We start from the raw sequence: 22,640 nt of genomic DNA, 5'->3' as shown, positions 1-22,640 counted from the left end.
AGGGTCTTCCTACGTCTTCAATGTCGGGGTTTTTCAATTTTTCTAAGTTGTTTAGGTTGGGTGAAGCTATTTTCCTTCCCGGATAATTCCTACAATGAAATACCGAACCAATTTTTCGTGTACACGCCCTTACAAACTTATGTTGAAGTTAAACTGACACGTTTGACACTGGCAAATGAAACGTTTGGGAATAATATGTCGCCGAAAAAACAGAGAACCCTTTCGTTCAACAGTAGACGTCTTCCGGCTGATGATTTTCGAATTTCGAATCTAGCGTTTCGAATAAGTATTAACAAAAAATCCTCTTCCAGTTCCCAAACATGACGAACCTCAAGAACGCACCGTACTTCATAATGAGCGGGCCGGCCAAGTACATCCTATCGCTGGAGAAAGCCGACCCCTCGGCCAACACTTACTCCTTCCAGTACAAATACGACAAGAACGAAACCAACAGCCTCCTCAGCTTTACGTTCAACACGCCTGACAGTAAGGTAATACTTGAAATCCTGACATTTCTCCAAAAATATCTGTACCATTTGTATCGTTGAAGCATTTCATTCTTGATCCACCGTAGAACGATCTCACAGTAAGTTTCAAATTTAATTCTCCTGTCTAACGATGCCATGTCCTGTTAATGTTACTATGACATTTTCTGTGAAAAGGTTCCAGTCCACAGTGGTTCACAATTCAGTGGGTTCAACAGTTATACCTGCAAAAATCATCAACTATCAGTTTCTCTAATTTTATGCCGAAAATATATTTCCCAAATGACTTATTTCCGAACTGTTTCATATGTACGAACGATTTTATTTCTGAAACTGTAAACTATTCCGGATATATCTCAGGAATATTCTGTAGAACCCTATAGGTTAGGTTAAGTTGGTTTTATAACAATCCTGAAGCACTTTTCATCACGCACAATTAAAGTTTTCAATGAAACAGGAGTTGATTTCGCCCTACATGATAAAAATTAATATATATTATCATAATAATAATAATATCAACATTATTCAAACTGCACTAACTTGACCGCATCACAATCATTGGCATTTAGATGAAACATGTTTGATATAAAAATACTTTTTTAGACAAAATACAATATTTTTCCAAATTTACACTCGCGTATAAAATTATATCAGTTTCGGGTGGGTTGCCAAGAGATGCGGGTTTGAATCCCATCGGTGCACTTAAAAACTTTTTGGTTTTTAAAACTCTTAAGTGCATTCTTAATGATGATGATTAATCTACTGTAAACGTAATTAGATATAGCCAATTATAAAGCCTTGATTACACAGGAGAAAAGGATGTTCGACGCTGTCCTTAACTTGTCTAACACGTCGAGCACAGCCAGTCTTTCCTTCCAATCAGCTGAGAACACACTGCAAGCTAAAGGTGTCATCCGGAACACAGAAGACGACAAGTCTTTGGAAGCCAGCCTGGACATAGACGGGATAAAACATTTTGATACCGTCATGTCTTTGAAGAAACAAGATATAAAGTTTGGGTATGTGTGGCTGCCGCATGCTTATTGGGTGGTCAATGATGAAAGGATTGCCGAATTGTCGGGTAAGTATCTTCCTTTAAGTCTTTATTGTTTAGGAGTCCTTACAAAATATGTCAACATTTTTTTACGAGATATGAAAACTCCAATTTCACACTAACTGTCGATTTACTGTTAAAAGTACGAATAGAAAATCGTCTACATAAATTGACTATTTTTAATTTTATACAAAGTCAATACTGACCAAAGTATTTTTTACAAAGTGTAATTGTACTGAAATAATGTTTAAAACCAAAAAATTAAGCCCGAATGGAATTTTGCCTATAGTAGGTAAATTAGGAGCAAAATTAAATACAAAATACACAATAAGTGTAATCTGTAAATTATAATGTAGTCTTACGTTATTTTAAGTGGAAAATATTTACAATTTCTTGCATTTAATTTGTAAAATTGTTCACTAGAACCCTTATATTCTAGGCATCTTCAAGGTCAAAAGTAAAGGCGGCGTCACACAGGCCGACATTACCGCCGACTTCCAAACCAAACAACTGGCCAGCCACATGGTCGGGTATTATACTATAAACGGTCCTACACACGGACTCCAACTCAATTTGGACTACCAATTCTATAAGAACCCTAAACAGACGATCAAGTTGGAAGGCGTGTACAGTGAAAGACCTTTGGGATACAGGCATGATTTGTACGGTGAACTCGCGATGGAATTTACGGCGTATCCAGTGTATAATTTCTACTCCGTGTTACGGAATGTGGTAAGTTATTTAAAATGTAGTTTTTGGTATGTCTGTTATTTGAATGCGGTGCGCATCTAAATCTGAAATAGTTACGGGTAACCTGTTAGTTATATATGAATTTTACCGATAGATATAGCAGCGTAGCGCAGGGTAGCGCAGCGTAAGACGTCCACCAACAAGATGAATGCCATTTTTTTCAATTAGTCATTTTTCTTGTGTAAATTATTAACCACGCCTCGTTCCAAATGCCAGAACATATGTTAACTATCTTGCAGATTTTTTATCCATTATCTAAGCAAATGGTAAGAAAGTTTTTTTTTTGTAGAAAACGCAATCGCACCTGGACGTTAGTTTCAACGTATCGGCATCCCGGGAACAGAACCAGAACCCTTCGTTGACTTTCGGGTTCACTCGTATCGAAAAAATTGTCGGTATGAAGTTAGCCACGCATCTCACCATCAGCAAACCGAGGCCGGTGCGGATGGAGTTCCAGTTCGAAGAGGTAACTGAACCCTAGTATTTGTTTCAGAAATTGGCAGCGAAATGTAACATTATCTATAAGTGAAGACGGAAGAATTCTAAAAGTAAACTATTTGGACATGAACCTACCATAACACACACACTCACAGTTAATGAAATAAACCTGCAGGGCTACTACGAAACTCGAAGTTCGTATCGTACCGTCCCTCTCGCTCTCGTATTAAATAGTATAAGTGTCAGAGGGATTGCACGACACGAACTTCTAGTTTCGAGTTTCGTAGTAGCCCTGCTGAATAACTCAACGTCTAATGTAATGTAAAAATGTCGATCTGGACTCGATTAAAATACTATAAGTAAAATATTGTCTCGAGCAGATTTACAATAGTAATAATAATAAAATGTATCTTTTTATTTAAAAGAATATCAAAAAAAAAAAGAAAGAAAAAAAGAAAACAAGCTACACACACATACTTATTTGTTACGAGATTTTAAACCGTGATTGCCTTTAATGAGTTCCCGATATTTCGACGCATGTACAGACAATGCAATTACTGAATGCTCTGTTCGTGATCAACTCAAAGCACTGCCGTTTCGACTTATCATTCAACTTATAGAAGAGGTTAAGATATGTGGCAGAATAACTTATGTCGACAGTTGGGATGAAAGAAATGAAAGTATTTTTGTGCCAAGTTTCATTTTAATCACATTACTTCTGACGCTTTCATTGTCTTTCGTATATGTTTTCGTATATACATGTAACTATTATATGTTCGTCGTGATACATATTATTAATAGTATATGTATTTATATTACATATTTTCAATCCGCATTGGTATTCTGTTTTTAGTCTCAAATAAAATCAAAACTGTCGTGGAAATGATAAAAAACCAATAACGAAGATCTAAGGTTTTAAATTATCGTGATTTTGACTCGTAACTATTACAACACCCGGGACTTATCACTTATTAGGTCCTAGGTGTAGTAATCTGGCCCTCAAATGAATGCAAAAATAGGTAATTTCGTATGTAGAGTGGGCGAAATTTTGTGCCGCTGAGTATACATAACTAGGTATAAACGAAGATCTAACTCGTCTTTTTTCCCCAGATTGGTCCGAAATACTCGGTAGTAGCGTTGCTCAATGTGAACCCAAAGTCCAAGGACATACTGGTGTCCGGGGCGTTGTACTATCCTCCGGGGACGCAGCTGTTCGTGGACGCGCAGCTTAACATGTCGCTGCCGACGCTACACGACTGCACTATCAAGGCTAAAGTGCACGAGAAGATGCCTAACGAGTTCCAGGTTAGTTGCTGGCTACTTCATTTTGTCTAAACCAAACCGAATACACATACGTATTTAAGATCTTTTGTTAACCACATTTAGGGGCTGTTTCACCGTCCACTGATTAGTGTTAACCGACTGTTAAATGTGATGCCATCACCGTCAATTCGAACAAAACAAATAGAGACGGCATCACACCTAACCGCCAGTTAACACTAATCAATGGATGGTGAAACAGCCCCTTTACGCAAATAAATAAATGAATTAATTACTTAATTAAACAAAAATACAGGAAAGGTATAAAAGTGTAGATGGAACTGTGAATCGAACTGAGGTCCTTGACATTTCTTGTTTACTTTTATGTATTTTATTATTGCTCTTATCTAAAGTTGCATCACTCGCAAAAATCTATTCCTTACTTCTTTCTATTGTAAAGGTTGCCTGGAAAAGATCGCTCTAAAGTAATAAGGACGCCTGTTGTTTACGTTCAAAATGTTTCACGTAACTGTGTTTTATGTACTGCTTAATATATTGTGGTGCACTAAAAAGAGTCAATGTATGGTATTACTTGATTTATTAAGGTTAGAAATATATAAAGTTGGTAAAATCGTGAACAATAAATACAAAAATCTGAAAGTAATTTTTCCAAGTTAGATAGTGATCTAAGTTGTGAAGGAAATGCGAAAAAATGGATCGCTGAAATGAATGTACAGTCAAGGAAATTAAATCACGTCCCAGGGTAGACCCTTTGTGTTACTAATGTCATATTTTTATATGTTCAAATTGATTACGAATAGGTACAGTCAAGGGCAAAGATATTGACACGGCCAAAGTTGCAAAAATATGTATACACGGCCTTAATGTTAGGTGCATAAAGTCGTGTATACATATTTTTGTATCTTTGGCCGTGTCAATATCTTTGCCTTTGACTGTACATAATTTATTACATATTGTATATACATATTTGAGTTTTATTCATATTCATATTAATTTATTGCGATCATGTTCATTTGTACAATTATTGTAGACCTTAAAGTAAACATGCGAGTAGGTACATTGTACCCTGTTAGGGCACTGCAATTTTCTTACATTCTAAATTGTTTATTAAATTTAAATTGTTTGATACATTAATATTATTATAATATTTAAATTCTTCGACTGTACATACGCATAAATTCAATATTTTTTTTTGTTGTGTTCTTTATTGTCAGTACAAGGTTTGTGTTAACTAAATAAAAATAAACTGGGACGGGGGCGAAGCCGCGGGCAAGGGCCAGTTTATAATATTAGTAAAGATATCGCATCTGTAGGTGAATGCAGCGGGCATCTGGTTCACGGGCGTGGACTTCAACGTGGATGCCCTGTACCAGGACCAGTCCAAGACCAACATGATGTCGCACCGTCTCAAGGTCATCCTCAATAGCAACCACTTCAAGGACATCGCGCTCGACGCCCGGTTCACGCAGGACAACCGGCAGCTCACGTTTATAGGACAGGTTAGTTGTTTCTTGATTAAAAGCTTTTTATACTTGCAATGTTTGTGTAATCATTAGGGCCTGGAATTTTGCGTGCCGCTATTGATAGATTGGGGAGAGAGCACCGCTTTTTATCGATGTTCCCGATAAATCGATATTTTTTTTAAATTTATGTTGTAACTTTAATACATAATTTTAAATATATTTTTGCTTAGAATATTATTATAAAATACTTTATATTGGCTATGGTAAGAACTTTCGGAATACAAAATTAACATTTTATCTTTTATTTTATCAAAGCGTAGGCAAACAAGCTACCTAACGTTAAATGATCTCAGAGGGATGTTTTCTCAAGTTATGAAATATAAAGGTATAATTCGTAATTATAGCAATTTAAATGGATTAAACTTTCCGATATTTCAAACTTTTTACATCATTGACCGCTGAAAAAAGGTACGTATCATCGGAAAGTTTGAGGCTTTATTTCATAAAAACATAAATTTAAAAACTATCGATTTGTCGATAACATCGATAAAAAGCGGTACTCTCTCCCTACAATCTGTCAATAGCCGCACGTAAAATTCCGGGCCTGAGTAATCATTAACAGAGATACACGAGTTGAGTTTATTTCGACGACGTGTTTCAGGCTAAGTCGTAGCCCTTTCTCTCGGAGCAGACGCTACGGCGGCTGCTGCAGTTTAGTACACGCAGCAGTACATTACAGTCGAGTTCATAAACTTGTGAGCAATATTTCCTTCATGTTTCGAGCCAATCTGTGGCTCTTTCTCAAGGTGAGCTCGATCGGAACGCCAACCGTGAACTCATGGTTCAACTTTGTGCCGATCATCAGGGTCGCAGTGAATTAGCAAAGGTATTTGGATTGGACTGATTTGATTGGTTGTATTGTTATCTACAGGGTGAATACAACGAAGACAAATACAGGATGCTGCTGCGCTACGTCCTATTGTCGGAACAGAACTTCACGACCTACGTCGAGCTGGACGCGAATGACAAGGCGTACAGCGTCACGCTCAACGCTGACCTCACCAATAACACTAACCTCAACATGGACATACATTTTGACCAGTAAGTTATAACCCTACCTAATATTTGGACGACCGAATGGCCAAGTGGTTAGAGAACCTGACTAGGAAGCTTGAGGTTCCGAGTTCGATTCCCGGCGGGGCAGATATTTGTATGAATAATACGAATGTTTGTTCTTGGGTCTTCGATGTTCAATATGTATTTAAGTATGCATTTACCTATATAAGTATGTTTATCCGTTGCCTAGTATCCATAGTACAAGCTTTGCTTAGTTTGGGACTAGGTCAATTGGTGTGAAGTGTCCCATGATATTTATTTATTTATTTTATTATAAATGCCAGATTATGATATACTACAAACAATTTTTTTTAATCCGAACGCCATTTTTTTTCGCGATCGCCATATTTAAATACTCTGACAGTTATGACATCTACTGATACGTTATCTGTTATAATCCGTCCAGCTGTTTAGGCTGCAGAGAGTACCAAATAAATGAACATACATACATACGTTCTAAAAACAGCCTTCCTTCGGGCAGTTAGGTAAAAACTAGATGAACTCCCTATTAAGGGTTGTTCAGACGTCTAATATCTTTTTCGCCCTTTTTCCATAATATGCTTAAACCAAGTAAGTAAGCCGTGGTGGCCTATGGCCTCTCAAGCAGAGGCTTCAAGCATTTTTCAAATTTACCACGAGCATTACGGTGAAGGAAAACATCGTGAAGAAGCTTGCACTAACCTACGAAGCAATGGGGGTTTTCACCAATGAGGGTATCGTGAGGTCCATTTGACGTTTGACGTTTGCTCGCGATTGGCTCATTAATTTTTTAACCAATCACGAGCAAACGTAAACCGTCAAACGGTCTCACGATACGAACGCCATCTAGCGATATTTCACCTCTGTGAAAACCCTCATTCTATGGTTTGTGTGATAGATATAGGCTGAGATGATGTTATTATGATGATCACGCTCTACCCCCAGACTCCGCGACGTCCACATATCGTACCAGCGCTGGGCGACGCCGCAGCAGAAGCGTCTGAGCGCCGCGTTCAACTGGGACGCCAACCGGGACCCCCTCGCAGAAGGTCAGCGTCGACGTGCAGCTCGACAACAAGGGGACCTGGCACCACGCCGGACACGCCACGCTCTATTACCCCGGACGGATGGTCAACGGGGAGTTCGACTTCTTGCTCAAAGGTCACTCTAAATTAATATTTTATCTACATGCATATCATAACTTCCCTATTATATGTTCAGAAACGACTATCAAATGGCCTTTATTAAGAAACCTGGTATCTGCGGGTGCATCTTAATGTTCACATTAAAGTACAGTGCATCTTAATGTTTACATTAAAGTATCGGTAATACTTTTTTTTATGCATATCTGTACATATTGTAGAAAACTTATGACATGCATGTAGATAATAATTATTATTCAAAGTCAAAGTCAAAATACAGGCCATATCTGAACATATTATAGAAAACTTATGATTGCATGCAGATGAAGTTATGTATGCGGCTATACATAATTAGGCATTAAAACACTCGTGTGATCTTATTATGAAACTCGCCTTCGGCTCGTTTCATAAAACCACACTCGTACTTTAATGCCTCTCATTATGCACCAGCTACATAAATAACTATTTTAGAGAACAATACAATACAATAACTCTTTATTGCACACCAACACAGTAAGCAGTACAGAAAACACTGGTATATACATAGAGATTTTCTAAGGTAAGCAATAGGCGACCTTATCGCTTTAGAGCGATCTCTTCCAGGCAACCTTTACAGTGGTCAGAAGTAAGGAATAATTTTAGCAGGTGGTGCAATTTACAGTAGATTAGAGCAATAGAAACTATAGGTCTATTTATATAAAACTAATTGAGTTGTTAACCGGTGGTAGTTTTTTTTTTTTTGACATTCATAAGTGCTTCCTAGCTTTAGCTAAAATACAAAATTATTGTGTACAACTGTTTGTTTCTAAATAAAATATAAACGGTGTCTTTTCTTCCGGAATATATTAACAACGTAATAAAAAAACAAAAGAAAATGTCAATTCGTGTCAAAAAATGCTTTAAGGTAAGGTCAGACGGAGTGTCAAATTGCCTCGGTTGGACTTTCATTTATGAGGTTTATGGGGAGGGAAGGGGTTGCCAATACTCGCCTCGAGTCAGAGTAGCCAAGAAGACGCTGCTGCCCATCTTCTGGTATTATCCCCCAGTCGGTTTCTACGGCGCCCACGGGAAGAGAGAGCCTACAACATTCATACGCCGGCACCCCACGGCCAGACTTTTTGATACAAAAAATATATTACGTTACACGTTGCTATTACGGTCATGGTATGATACGGTGTAATGTGTAGAGAGACTTCTAGAGGCTGTTTCACCATCCATTGATTAGTGTTAACTGACGGTTAAATGTGACGCCGTCTCTATTTGTTTTGTTCGAATAGACGGAGACGGCATCATATTTAACCGTCAGTTAACACTAATCAATGGATTGTGAAACAGCCCCTTAGTCAATTTCAGGGTAGGCAGTTGCTAATTTGCGCCTACTCCCGCCTCGCCATCCCCCACTCCTGCTACCTACTCAATACACGCCACATAAATGCGCATTTTAAAATTTTGACGATTATAGACGTCTCCAAAATATTGAGTGTAAAATGAACTCTATGTAAAATCACGTTTGAATACATGGCTACCGAATGCTACCCCAATTCAAGTTTGACGGCGAAATTGACGTACCTATGCTCAGTTGAACTTTATGATCAGCGTGTCTCATCGACATACAATTTCCTCTTGATTTTCCTGCTCCATGTTTAATATACGGGATGCCCAGTACGTACGACAAACTTAAAAAAGAGATAGATGGGCAACTCATCTACCAAGAAATGTACTCAGTAAATGTCTCACCGTTTTCGAGAAATTTAGAATAAAGAGCAAAGATCAGGAGAAGCATAATTTAAATAAAAAACAACTGCAAGAACATGTCATCTGACTTGCCCATCTATCTCCTCTTTAAATTTGTGGTACAGTCACCAGCATTAATTTGTGTCACAGCGGAGCGTGCAAAAATATCTGACACGTCCTTCCGGCCTTAGAAATAGAGTAGTATCAGATATTTCTGCACGCTTTTTGTGTCAGATATTGGTGCTGGTGACTGTAGTACCTACAGGACACACTGTATTAAAACTTTACTGTTGTCTCAGACTGGTTCTGCCAATGGCACGTGCGGATGGGGTGGTCCAACGAGGCTAACATACTGTGGCGCGTCAAGATGTACTCGGAAGCTAAGGAGCAGACTGTGTACGCTCTACTGTCTAGCATGAACACGCCTTTCCCTGGGTGGAGTGACACCAGCTTTAATCTCATGTAAGTATAGTCATTTCACTATTGGCCTTATAAATAGGCTCAGAATTGCTCAGCGAGCTATGAAGAGAGCTAAGCTTGGAGCTTCTCTACGGGATCGAATTAGAAGTGAGGAGATACGTAAAAGAACAAAGGGTCACTGACATGGCCAAGCGAATTAGCTCGTTGAAGTGGAAATGGGCAGGCAATAGCACGGAGAACAGATGGCCGTTGGGACCGAAAAGTTCACGAATGGAGACCGTGGAACGGCAAGCGCAGCGTAGGACGTCCACCGACGAGATGGATCATCCACTGTTGGGCATAGGCATCCCCCAAAGACCTCCATTTGCTTCGATTGGAAGCGGCCCGCATCCACCGTGAACCCGCGGCTTTATAGATTTCATTGATGAAAATCCTACGCCGCGCTTGCCGATCCGCGATCTCCATTCGAGAACTCTTCGACCCCAACGGCCATCCGTTCTCCGTTCTATAATGGCCTTTCCATCCAGCCTCATGTTTATTTTAAAAAGTTCAGTACCCATAATCACTTGAATTATCGACGGCCGGATAGCTAAGTAGTTAGAGAACCTGACTATGAAGCCTGAGGTTCCGGGTTCGATCCCCGGCCGGGTCAGATATTTGTCTGAACAATAAGAATGTTTATTCTCGGGTCTTAAGTGTTTAATATGTATTTATCTATATACGTTTGTTTATCCGTTGCTTAAGTACCCATAGGTACGAGCTTTGCTTAGTTTGGGAGTAGGTCAATTGGTCTCAATTGTCTTATGATATTTATTTATTTATTACATGTCACGTTTCGTTTCCGCTAGGTGGCGTTACCACGACAACCTCCAAGCCCTAAACGGCAGCATGAACTGGCAAGAGGACTATCTCGCCTTCAGTCTACTGGCAGACTATCTGTTCAAGACCAACGAGTTCTACGGAGAGCTCAATGCCGTCGTCAACTCGACGATACCGACGCTGCCGAAAGCGGCTGCTATCGCGAAGCATCGGGTGCTGTGGAAGAAAAGTGCTGACACGCTGCTCAGTTTTCAGGTAACCTCTTAAGGCCCATCATAAAAAAATATCGACGTAATTTGAATCTTATTGTTACGGGAATAAAGTTAAACTGCCGTGCTGTGAAATTAAAGAGAAACATAAGTTTACTAGCTAGTTCCGAATTCAAATCTTGGGGCCAGACGATTGTAAATGAATGTGAATGTTTGTATCTGATTCTTAGATGTTATATTATATGTATTAAAGTATACAGCGTGTCTTTAAATCGTCGGCATAATGCAAATCGGTGTAACTACCATTGGATAATTCTGCGTATAAAGCACCTCACATAAAATTTAAAAAACTAAAAACAAGTAAACAAAAGCAAGGACAGTGTGTTTCGCCCTTTAGGCGAGTCAACCCCAAAAATACATGCTAGAATATTCCATCCATTGTCCCAAGATACTGATTTATTTAGTTTGAACTTTCTTGTTCCAGTACAACGAGGATGGGTTGCTGATGATAAATTCGTCGTGGCAGCTCGATCGAGGGCAGAAGGAGAACAACGTCACCGGCCGAGTGACACTCATTACTCCATTCCAAGTATGTACAATACAATACAATACAGTGCCTCTTTATTGTACACCACAATAGTAAGCGAAACAAAAAACAGGTACACAGAGAAAATTACATTGACACATCGATGTAAACCGACATTTCGTCGCTACTTTAAAAAAATCTCGGATCTTGAAAAATACGTCAAGAAAATTGACCCTTGAAAATGTTCATAAAGTTCACTGAAGGCGGTTTCAGATTAGCGTTTTATTTGCGCGTGTAAGCTGGTTTTTGGAATCGTGTGTACGCGTGTACAGGCGCGGTTTTGTTTTAGCGCGGATTACGCAGGAATGAGCGCGTGCACGAGCATTCGGTTTAGTCTAGCGCGGGTGTAAGCGCGTATGTCAAAAACGACTATACGCGCAGCACGCAAACGCTAGTCTGAAACATGGTCTATAATATATCGATTTTGACGTATAAACCAGTGACCGTTGCAATTTAAATACATGTTTTGCTTACAGGGCTATACAAAAGGTTTCTTGAAGACAAAATTCGTTTTGGGTCACAAAAGAGACATCAACGGAGTGACGTATTTGGACTTGGAGGAAAAAGTCCTCAAGATCTATGTTAATGGTAAGTTTTGGTACAGTCGACGGCCAAAGTGACAAAAACATGTACACGCATCTTTATTGACTTGACATAAAGGTCGTGTCGATACTTATTTTTGTAACTTTGGCCGTATCGATCTCCTTGTTGATTTTTGACTGTTGTACAAAATCAACATCTTGGAGTGAAGATAAAAATCACCTTAAAAGAAGTAAAATGATAGTTATTCGTTTATTTTAGTACCTAACTATATTGTCTGGTAATCAGTGGGCAGATGACGGGTGCAATTCACGTCAAAATCATGTCGAACGATATACGTAATATGGATATGACTACAATTGGTTTAAAAAAAAAGAACATGATTGAAAAATAATCTTTTGTTGTAGTAAATAAACGTATTTTTTTTCTATATTACATATTTATAATGCATTTCTTTTATAGTTCACTATGCACTTAGGTAGGGAAAATTACCTCTTTACAACTACGTATGTAAAAGGGGCGTATTCGTAAAGTGATACTTCACCATTATCAGGATCATTATCACCATCACTCAAATTTTTATACATTTTTATACAAAAATATTAATCGAAGTTTAATAAATGTCTTATCCATCTTATGATTTCGTCACCATATTGCATCCATCATCCGCCCTTTACTGGTAATATCTGAGCACTAAGATTCAAAACAAAAATAACTACAATGGAATCTACATATTTTTGTTTTATTTTAAGCTGTTTGCTTCCCAATGTAAATAAATAAATAAACTATTGAAGCTTTTTTGCTCATTGTTCTTTGTATGTACTGTTCAGTACGGCCTGCAGCCAACGTGTTAAAAAAACTTTTCCACTTTGTGTTCAGGTCACATGCGCCGTATCACCAACTGCATGCTAGTGGTGAACGTGACGAGTCCCGTGTCGGAGGCCGTGCACATGACGGCCAGATTCGGGTTCGTGGAAGCCGACCGGCACCTCGTCGCTATGGTGGTCACCACCAACTCTACCACCGGTAAGACAACGGCGCAATATAAGTAGAACTATGATCTCAGCTACATGGTCTCGCCGGAAGATCAGCGCTGGCTCCAGCCGAGGAGTCCGCATTTCTTGCTGAGGCGGGACCATTTCGGGAACAAACAAATTATTTTTTCTTTTTTTTTCTGTGTCCCAAATAAACTTTTTTCATTTCATTTTATTGCAACAACCCAGTTTTTGAGTTATTCAAAATAAAAAGGTTTATTCTGTAAGTAAGCCACAAAGGGCTCTTTCTACACATGTCACTTTCCTTGTCTTTTACTTAAATGTCACTTTCGTCGTCTTATAAATGTCGTTGTAACAATTTTGAACAATTATTGGATTCAGAGACATAAGAGTTATGACAAACGATAATTCTGACAAACATTACATTTAGACTTTCAACAAGTATGGGAGCTGATATGGACCCCCATGCAATAATTGTATTATCTGGACAGGTATCGAGATACTTCTAAAGCTGATGTCCACGCAAGACTTCAACGTATTCGGGCACGTGGCCCTGCCCATACAATACCTCAACAGGGCCATGGTCACCGCCAAGAGAGCTAAGGAAGAGGTAAGCTTCAATGGGAGCCCCTGGGGGAGGCCTATGCCCAACAGTGGACGTCCTACGACTGATATGATGATGATGAATGTATTATTGATTGATTTAGGTGTTCGGTTGCTGACGTCCATATAAAGGAGCAATGAATATTTTACCTTGCCACACTTCATTTCCGCATATAGTGCGTTATATCGATAACTGAGTCCCGAATCGTGTTCAAAATCACATTGAAAATATACCGCAAGCTTTACGGTGAATGAAAACATCGTGAGGAAACCCGCACAAACCTACGAAGCAATTCCCAATACACTCTACGCCCGCATGGCAATGGCGCAAGCCCTCAAAGAAAGTCGGTGTCTACCAATGGGATAGGCTGAGATGATTATGGTGATGCTGACATATTATTCCCCTTCCAGGTGGACTTCCGGGTGGGCTGGGGCGCCATGGACTTCGGCTTCACGGGCATCTGGCACTACCGGTCCCCTATCAACTTCGTTTACGTGTACAAGCTATACACGCCGCTGGAAGGGTTCGAGGAGAACGGGCTCGTGCTCAAAAATGTTTACGGGAACGGGCTGGACCTGGAGCTGTCCATGCGACTGTCTAAACACAAGGTGATTCCATCCATTGATTAGTGTTAACTGACGGTTAAATGTGATGCCGTCTCTATTTGTTTTGTTCGAATAGACGGAGACGGCATCACATTTAACCGTCAGTTAACACTAATCAATGTATGGTGAAACAGCCTCTTACCCTACGACTATACTGAAGAAATCACTGATTTGAGGGTTCTGGTATTTTTTTATATTTAAAAATAATAAAAACTCAGACTTAGGGGCTGTTTCACGGTTAAATATGATGCCGTCTCCGTCTATTCGAACAAAACAAATAGACGACGGCATCACATTTAACCGTCAGTTAACACTTAGCAATGGATGGTGAAACATCCCCTTAATGTGCTACTGCATGTATTTTTGTAACCCAAGAGGGAGTTACCACATAAATACAAAATAAAGATTAATGTTGCAATCATTTTAAATAGATTTTAACATACTTATCTATTCGACATTTAGGGGCTGTTTCACCATCCACCTATTTGTTTTGTTCGAATAGACGGAGACAGCATCACATTTAACTGTCAGTTGACACTAATCAATGGATGGTGAAACAGCCCCTTATTGTCGTTTTTTCTTCTAGTGTTTTTTCTGTGTATTGAATATATATCGCTCATTCAATAGCATGATGTCATTTACAAATACTGATAGTAGAATCAGTGCCGTTTGTGGACCCGACTTTGTCAAGATGGCGAGGAGCGTGATTCACTGAATTAAGCTTTAAAAACCCTTTATAAACCAACTTCAACAAAGTAGGTCACATTCCAAATGTGTTTTATTCTACTGACAGATTTGATTGTTTCCGTGTGAGAAACCGGTAAAGGTTAGTTGGAAATAAAAAGTTATATTGATGTTTTTTTTTTCCATTCTCTAGTTCGGCATAGCGGTACTTTTTGTGGACAACGGCAAAGGCTTGCTCGACGTGCTCAAAGACAAGTTCCAGCACGAGAAGAATACCAACGAAGACATATTCATCGAGAACTTTGATACCACCGCGCAAGTAACTCTGGACACCCTGTATTACCCGACTGTGACGTTCCACGCCCATCTTATGAAGGTAACATTACATTTAACTTATTATAATCCTTTCTGTGGTTTTCGGTTACGTAAATTATTACTTGTACAGTCAGCAGCAGAAGTGGATGAGCGGTTACGGTGCTCAAAACGATCTACACACGACTCTACTGGCAAGGTAATAAGAGAGTGGATAGATCATTTTGAGCACCACATCTGCTCATCTACCTACTTCTGCTGCTGGCTGTACTTTGAATTCTACAAATATTTTATAACTAGCTTTTGCCCGCGGCTTCGCTCGCGTGGAATTGGTTATCGCGCGCTCTTCCCTCGGGAACTGTGCATTTTTCCGGGAGAAAAAGTAGCCTATGTCACCCTAGGGCCCATAAACTATATGCCAAAAATCACGTCGATCCGTCGCGCCGTTTCGACGTGAAAGACGGACTAACATACAAACACACACACTTTCGCATTTATAATATTAGTATGGATTATTCACTTATGTAATTTTCAGAAAGCTATAAATATATATGTCTATGGTATCATACATAGTTAATAAATAAATTAACTTTTCAGTTTGTGGGAGCCGACGAAGAGGACATAATGGAGTTGAACGCTACCCTCCATTTGCCGGACAAGCCCGCCATCGTCTTGACCGATGTTTTTGTATTGACGGTAAGTTATAAACCAAAGAACAAAAACCAATTTGATTGCTTAATAACGACATCTCATGTCCGGGTGAGCGGTTAGTTCCAATGGAGTGCTGAAAGTTTCTCGATGAGGGCTACAGCATAAGATGTCGCTAGTGTCGCTGCATAAGAAAGAAACAAGCATGTGGTGCATAGGAGAAATCCGTGTCTGTACTCCTGTCCAGTAGTGGTGTAGCGGTATAGCACGCGGCACGGAATGATGAGGAACTGGGTTCGATTCCCAGCGCTGGTCTCTTTTTCTGGTTTTTCTGTGCATCTATGTTTCAGTTTGTATGTTCGGTAAGTTGTAGTCATGACGCATCAGAACGGTATCGGTTTCATACATTTTATAAGGTTGCGTTCACATTTATCTGATGCAGTGTTTGGTGACGGCTTGTTTTGTGTCGCATCGCAAGCATAGAGAGAGAGAGAGAGAGAGAGAGACAGAGAGAATCACGACACAACACGACCGATAAATGTGAACCGGGCTTTGCACTACTGACAAAATGGTAGTGTTCAGATGTTTATGAACACCCAGACAGCGCCTAGCTTCTACATTTGGCAACTGTCCAATGTTAAATTACATACATGTACATTGTTTACTTACATGCTTAGAAAACTATAATTATACCTTGTTTATTATATCACTGAATAGCTTATTAGTGTTTCATGACCATAGAAAAGCCGCAAACAAAATTCTTTTCATCTGTACACTATTTGATTAATTAATCAATTATTTATGTTTTTTTAGAGTTACGCAGAAATGACGAACACACTGAACCTGGTGACTCCGTTCCCGAGTATCAGGGAGCTAAAGTCCTTGTACACTGTGGACATAGAGATGGGGCGGAAGTTCAACATCACCTGTCTGGCGCTACTTTACAACGGGACGTATTGGCACGAGGTACATAAATAAATGGAGCGACGACCTGGTTAAGATCGCGGGATCTCGTTGGATGCGGAAAGCACAAGACCGGTCTGAGTGGAGAGCCTTGGGGGAGGCCTATGTCCAGCAGTGGACGTCTTTCGGCTGACATGATGATGCGATTTTCCGGGATAAAAACTATCCTATGTCTTTCCCCGGTACTCAAAGTGTCTGTATACCGGATTCAATCCAAATCGGTTCAGCGATTTAGATGTGAGAGATTACAAACAAACAGACTTACAAACGTTCACATTTATAATATTAGCATGATGGTCAAAAATATCGGCACATGCACTCTATTATTAAGGTATTAGAGTTCACGTTTCGATATTTTTAATCACCTTTGCCGCTCCGAAATATCTGATGGCTATTGTACTGTACTATACTATGCTTTCAGATATCCTCTAAAATATATTACGAGTATGAATCCGGCGAAGACGACGCGTACCAGTCCTACTTGGCTTCACTGGGCATCATCACACCCTTGCCAGTGTTGCCAGCTTTGGAGGCGAGGGTGGCTGCCAGGTTGGAAGATGCGCTGTGGAAGATGAGCGCTGACATATCCATGCCGGCGTTCACTATCAACGCTTTGGGACGGCTTGAGGTTAGACCCTAGCGCCAACTAGTATCGAATAGATAAACTGAGACGACGATTTGAGAACTTTTTTATACAGAATAGGCTTGCGTTTGACCACAATCACACTTGTCGAATGAACTAACTGACGAACTACGATTTTATTCGCCTAAATCCTGATTCCTTGAAATCATCAGGATCTAAAATAGAGGTGTTAAAAATTCCTGAGTTACAGCTATTTATATTACACCAAATATCACCCAGAGCGTGCAGCAGTTTTAGCGTGAAAGCAAAGAAACTTTCGCATTAATAAAATACTATTAGCTATTTACCGCTCCTTTGTCTGCGACACCGTTTATCGCGCGCCCATGGGAACTACACAATTTTGTAGTATAAAAACTAGCCTTTATCATTTGCAGGGTTTCAGAATATGTTCATACCGAATTACATTACGATCAGGTGTTTTTCTCAATATTAGTTAGAATTAGTTTGAACTTTTTCTTCTCTGTACAGTTGGACGATCCGTTTGTCGAAACGTCGGGCAGCTTGAACCTGACGTCGGCGTACTTAGAGGACTACTTTATTAAGATGGAGTTTAAGAAGGACTTCGCCGACACAGAGAATACAGTCGGCGGCGGCATACAGATACAACAAGGCGAGCAGAACAACTACGTAAGTTAAAGCTTACTCTAAGGGGCTGTTTCACCATCCATTGATTAGTGTTAACTGGCGGTTAGGTGTGATGCCGTCTCTATTTGTTTGTTTCGAATAGACTGAGACGGCATCACATTTAATGATGGTGAATTTTATTAACGTCGCAGATAAAATAACTGTCCTAAATTCCATGACTCGAAACCTAGTGGTTAAGACTTCGAGATTTTTATCCTGATTTTTATCCTGATCCGTTGGGAATATCGGGATATAAATTAGCATATGTTCTATTCCAGCTTCCAGAGGTCCAGCTATCTACGTACTATATTTAATCGAAATTCGTCTAGCCGTTTTATTGCGAAGGAGTAACAAACATACAAACTTTCGCATTTATAATATTAGTAGGAGAAGGATTATAGGATAATGGCACAACAAAAATAAAGTTGACAACCGTACATTTAAACTCCGACTTATTCGCGTCGCTCTTTCAACTAATCAGCTTGTTATCATTCTAGTTGTTCGCAACGGCAGTGTGGCGGCCTTACCCCGACCGTCACGTGCGGTTCACGGGCCGGTCGGCCCTGCATCTAGTACTGCCGCCTTCCGACGTCGCGCTGTTATACAGCGTGGAAGGCAGCCAGAGACTGTTGACAGCCGATATCAACTGCGACACTAGGTAACAAAAGAAAAATAAACAATGACGGTTTACTTAAGAGTTAAATGTCGGTAGATGGCGTTAGTGTAATGTTTCAGTCTTGCCTTGCGTACCATTCACAAACCAGACAGATGTCGGCGTCGCGCGTCATCTAGGTCGCGGTACTAGTACCTTCCGGTATTAGTTCGTACTCTATTTGTGATTAAGTCATCATCATCATCATCCCAGCCTATATACGTCCCACTGCTGGGCATAGGCCTCCTCTCAGAACAAGAGGGCTTGGGCCGTAGTTCCCACGCGGGCCCAGTGCGGATTGGGAACTTCACACGCACCATTGAATTACTTCGCAGGTTTGTGCAGGTTTCCTCACGATGTTTTCCTTCACCGCAAAGCTCGTGGTAAATTTCAAATGTAATTCCGCACATGAATTTCGAAAAACTCAGAGGTGGTAGCCGGGGTTTGAACCCACGACCCTCTGCTTGAGAGGCGATAGGTCAAACCACTAGGCCACCACGGCTTATCATATCGGCTTGTGATTAAGTGTGAAAGTGATATTGAAAGGAGAGTAAAGGCTGGTAACGTAGTGAATGGAGCGTTGCACACCTTTATGAATAGCCAGAAAATCTCCAAAAGAGCTCGTCTGTCTGTGCATAGAGGGGTGCTGGTACCAACACTCATGTATGGAAGTGAAAGTTGGGTGTGGCAGGAAAGGCATCAGAGTAGAATAAATGCGGTAGAAATTAGAGCGTTAAGAAGTATGTTAGGTGTGAAATTGAGTGACAGAATTAGAAATAGTGCGATAAGGGAACGCTGTGGTGTAAATGAAGGTATAGTCACACGGATTGAGAAAGGGATGCTTGGATGGTTTGGGCATGTTGAGAGAATGAATGAAAACAGATTGACTAAGCAGATCTATAAGACGAGCGTGAATGGTAACGTTGGGAGAGGAAGGCCTAGACGAACGTACCATGATCAAATCGAGGACGTTCTGAAGAAAGGTCGGGTCAGGAGTACTCTAAACCGACGTGCATGCATGAAAAGATTGATGAATGTAGAGGAAGCGAGAGTTGTATGCCAGAATCGTAGCAAGTGGAAGGGTGTAGTCTCTGCCTACCCCGTTGGGAAAGAGGCGTGATTTTATGTATGTTTGTATGCTATTTGTGATTCTATACTCAAAGTATCTAATCTCATCCATCCGTTCACACGTCTGTCTGCCGCTCTGCTACTGGGTATCTCTTTTAAACCGCAATCCAATTTTTTAACGATTTATATGTTCGCTTCTGAATAGGATTGTAACCCTCTAGGTGGTTATCAGTGCCAAGGTGTCCTACCAACTGGACCACCGGGAACTTTCCGAAAATCTATTCAAATGAAGCCTGTCTGTTCTTTTCTGTTTGATCTATCGTGTCCCCTACAGCTAATCAAACAATAATTTACTTATTATTCCACAGCCATTACTCCCTCCGTGCTGACCAAAGGCCAGTGTTGCTGAGCGTCGCGCTCAGTACTCCGCACGACAACTTTAGGTTAGTAGCTATACCTCATAACACCCATCAATTTATTTATCCAAATAACTGTCTACGCCAGCGGTTATTAACCTTTTTGGCTGGCGGCCCAAAGTATAAGTATATTTGAAGCCGTGACCCTAAAACATACCGCTGAAATTAACATCATTATAAAAGATTTCATATGAAAACTGTTTTATTAGCACATGCTTTATTAGAGAACTCCCGTGACCCATCCCAATAACGGCCGCCACCCGAATTTGAGTCGCGACCTGTGGTTAACTAACGCCGGTTAGCTACATCTTTATTTTGTTATCCCACTATGCTAATCTGTGGTGGTTAATAAAGAGTATTAGCATAGGCATAATAGAGAGAGGGGGAATTGGGTTCTGCCCACTCCAAGATTTGTGTGTAAAGTCTACTTTGGCATTTTAACCTTGGAATTCTAGTCCCAATTCCAGTGCCGATTCTAATGTTTCGCGCGAGTGTAGCCACGGGAAAAGTAAAGCAATGTAATGATTTTTTTTTTCAGGAACATGAAAATAATAGGTGAAATCGAGGGCGACGACATTCATGGTTCATTGGTTACTGACACCACGGAGTACGGAGTTGCGGGGAGAGTCCTGAATAGAGACCCGCTTGAGGTAAAAAAAAAAAAAATATGTAAAGTTGATGCAAAAATATTATATCTGTGAAAAAAAAATACGATAATACTATATCTGTGAAAAAAATAGTACTGAGGAGGAATAAATATAAAACTAGGCAAAAAATAACACCTCTGTCAAAAGTCTAAGAATCACTGAATTACAAAAATTACCTTGTTACCGTGCCAATGTCTCAATAGTATCAGCTCGGAATTTAGTTATTATTTCCTAGATGTCACTGGTGTTGACACCAAAGGGGTCGGGCGAGCAGATGACAGTACGCGTAAAGAGCGAGAGCACCGATACCACTTACTCCCTCTCCGCACACTTCACCGGTCCCGTGCAAGCGACGCTGCACGCTAACGCCGAGGTGGAAGCTAACTTCACGGATATATCCTTTAAAGTAAGTTGAATTGCCTGAACGTAGAGAGAGAGAGAGAGAGAGCGTGTCTTCAAATAGTGTTCCAGAGATATGTAAATGATGAATTAGAAAGATAGTCCTTGACTATTGGCTTTTTTGGGTCTCACAGTCGCGTAACGAGATGGAGAGAGTTATGCTTGGAATTTTCTTGCGTAATAGAATCCAACTTACGAAAATTTGCCCAAGAACAAGACCTATAACTAAGAACTGCAAAATTCGAATTTCGATCGTATAGCCCGCGCCAAACTTCTAGCTCTCTCTGAAGTTGCAGCGCGCAGGTGTACAGTCAGTAGCATTTTAATATAATCCGACTAATATTATAAATGGGAAAGTTTGTATGTTTGGATGTATGTTACTGTATATAATATTAATTTAAGTGTATTATTTATTTTCAATAAGTGATTGACTACTTGTAACTAATAATAAGTAAGTAACTATCATATTTCAACAGGCTTACTTATCATATTTCTAAACCTAAAAATTAAGCAGAATAAATTAATAACACGGAAGAAAACTTTAATCCGTGATTGATAAGAACAATAAATAAATTAATAAAGAAAAACGTTAAAACGGTATTTTGTCTCGGCATTTTAACAGTCTTTCAAAAACAAAACAGTAGGTAGGCACTCCCAAAGCGATAACAAAAATCAACTACTTAAAACAGTAACGTAACTATGAACAATACCAAAAATCGAAACTCGCGACGCGAACAAATAAAATATACTCGCGGCGACTGTACTTTCCACTGCTGAACCAAACGTGTGTTGCGTAGAAGCACTCGGCGCACACAGACGCACGAAAAAACATGGCGAGCGCGGTGCAGCGCAGGAGCGAGCGGGGCGCGGGGGGGGTGCTCTCCGTCCTTACCCGCTTACGTCCCGCAGATACCGATAATGCGCTACTGCGACCCCAATCGCTTGTTCAGAGCGAGCTGGAAGTTTGACGCGGGCTATATCTTGCCGTCCCTCGGGCGCTAATATTATTTGATACGAGAATAAGAGGGACGGTACGATACGAACTTCGATTTTCGCCCTCCGGACAAGAACTAGCTCTAGGAATATGTATGTATGATTTACTGTAGGTATGTATTTTTGTAATAGCTCTAAAGATATTGCCCTGAGGCAATAAGGCCGCCTGCTGCTTACCTCTGTTTTCTGTACCTACTGCTTACTATGTTATGGTGTTAAATAAAGAATCATTGTCTTGTGTTTTACTCTATGGTCAAAAAATCAGGGGCAAAAAATTTTGCCCACCCTTCATATTCTATTCTTCATACATTTGAAGGCCAGATTTTTTGCCGCTCAGTATATTTTGTTTTGAAAAAAATATTTTCTGACAA

At 40.1% G+C, this 22,640-nt stretch overlaps 2 protein-coding genes across 2 annotated transcripts in view; both read left to right on the top strand.

The window, feature by feature from the left end:
* LOC141440194 (apolipophorins-like) overlaps positions 1-6,576 on the top strand; it is a 33,404-nt gene extending 26,828 nt beyond the window's left edge. The window contains exons 28-34 of the mRNA XM_074104656.1: positions 312-491; positions 1,296-1,566; positions 1,979-2,271; positions 2,579-2,755; positions 3,838-4,032; positions 5,322-5,507; positions 6,403-6,576. Of these exons, the coding sequence (XP_073960757.1) occupies positions 312-491; positions 1,296-1,566; positions 1,979-2,271; positions 2,579-2,755; positions 3,838-4,032; positions 5,322-5,507; positions 6,403-6,576 (1,476 nt within the window). The remainder of the gene's footprint in view (positions 1-311; positions 492-1,295; positions 1,567-1,978; positions 2,272-2,578; positions 2,756-3,837; positions 4,033-5,321; positions 5,508-6,402) is intronic.
* A 1,015-nt stretch (positions 6,577-7,591) lies between these two features.
* The window catches only part of LOC141440501 (uncharacterized), a 33,840-nt gene continuing 18,791 nt past the window's right edge, over positions 7,592-22,640 (top strand). The window contains 17 exon segments of the mRNA XM_074105027.1: positions 7,592-7,727; positions 9,742-9,904; positions 10,711-10,936; positions 11,375-11,479; positions 11,953-12,064; positions 12,896-13,042; positions 13,503-13,621; positions 14,026-14,223; positions 15,098-15,280; positions 15,814-15,912; positions 16,678-16,830; positions 17,249-17,455; positions 17,939-18,097; positions 18,592-18,752; positions 20,183-20,257; positions 20,769-20,880; positions 21,113-21,283. Coding sequence (XP_073961128.1) covers positions 7,694-7,727; positions 9,742-9,904; positions 10,711-10,936; positions 11,375-11,479; positions 11,953-12,064; positions 12,896-13,042; positions 13,503-13,621; positions 14,026-14,223; positions 15,098-15,280; positions 15,814-15,912; positions 16,678-16,830; positions 17,249-17,455; positions 17,939-18,097; positions 18,592-18,752; positions 20,183-20,257; positions 20,769-20,880; positions 21,113-21,283 — 2,424 coding nt within the window. The 5' untranslated portion in view covers positions 7,592-7,693.

This window comes from Choristoneura fumiferana, chromosome 22 (assembly GCF_025370935.1).
Source record: "Choristoneura fumiferana chromosome 22, NRCan_CFum_1, whole genome shotgun sequence".
NCBI classification, from domain to species: Eukaryota; Metazoa; Arthropoda; class Insecta; order Lepidoptera; family Tortricidae; genus Choristoneura; species Choristoneura fumiferana.
Note: the sequence above shows the minus strand (reverse complement) of the source record. Positions and strands in the feature narration are given on the sequence as shown.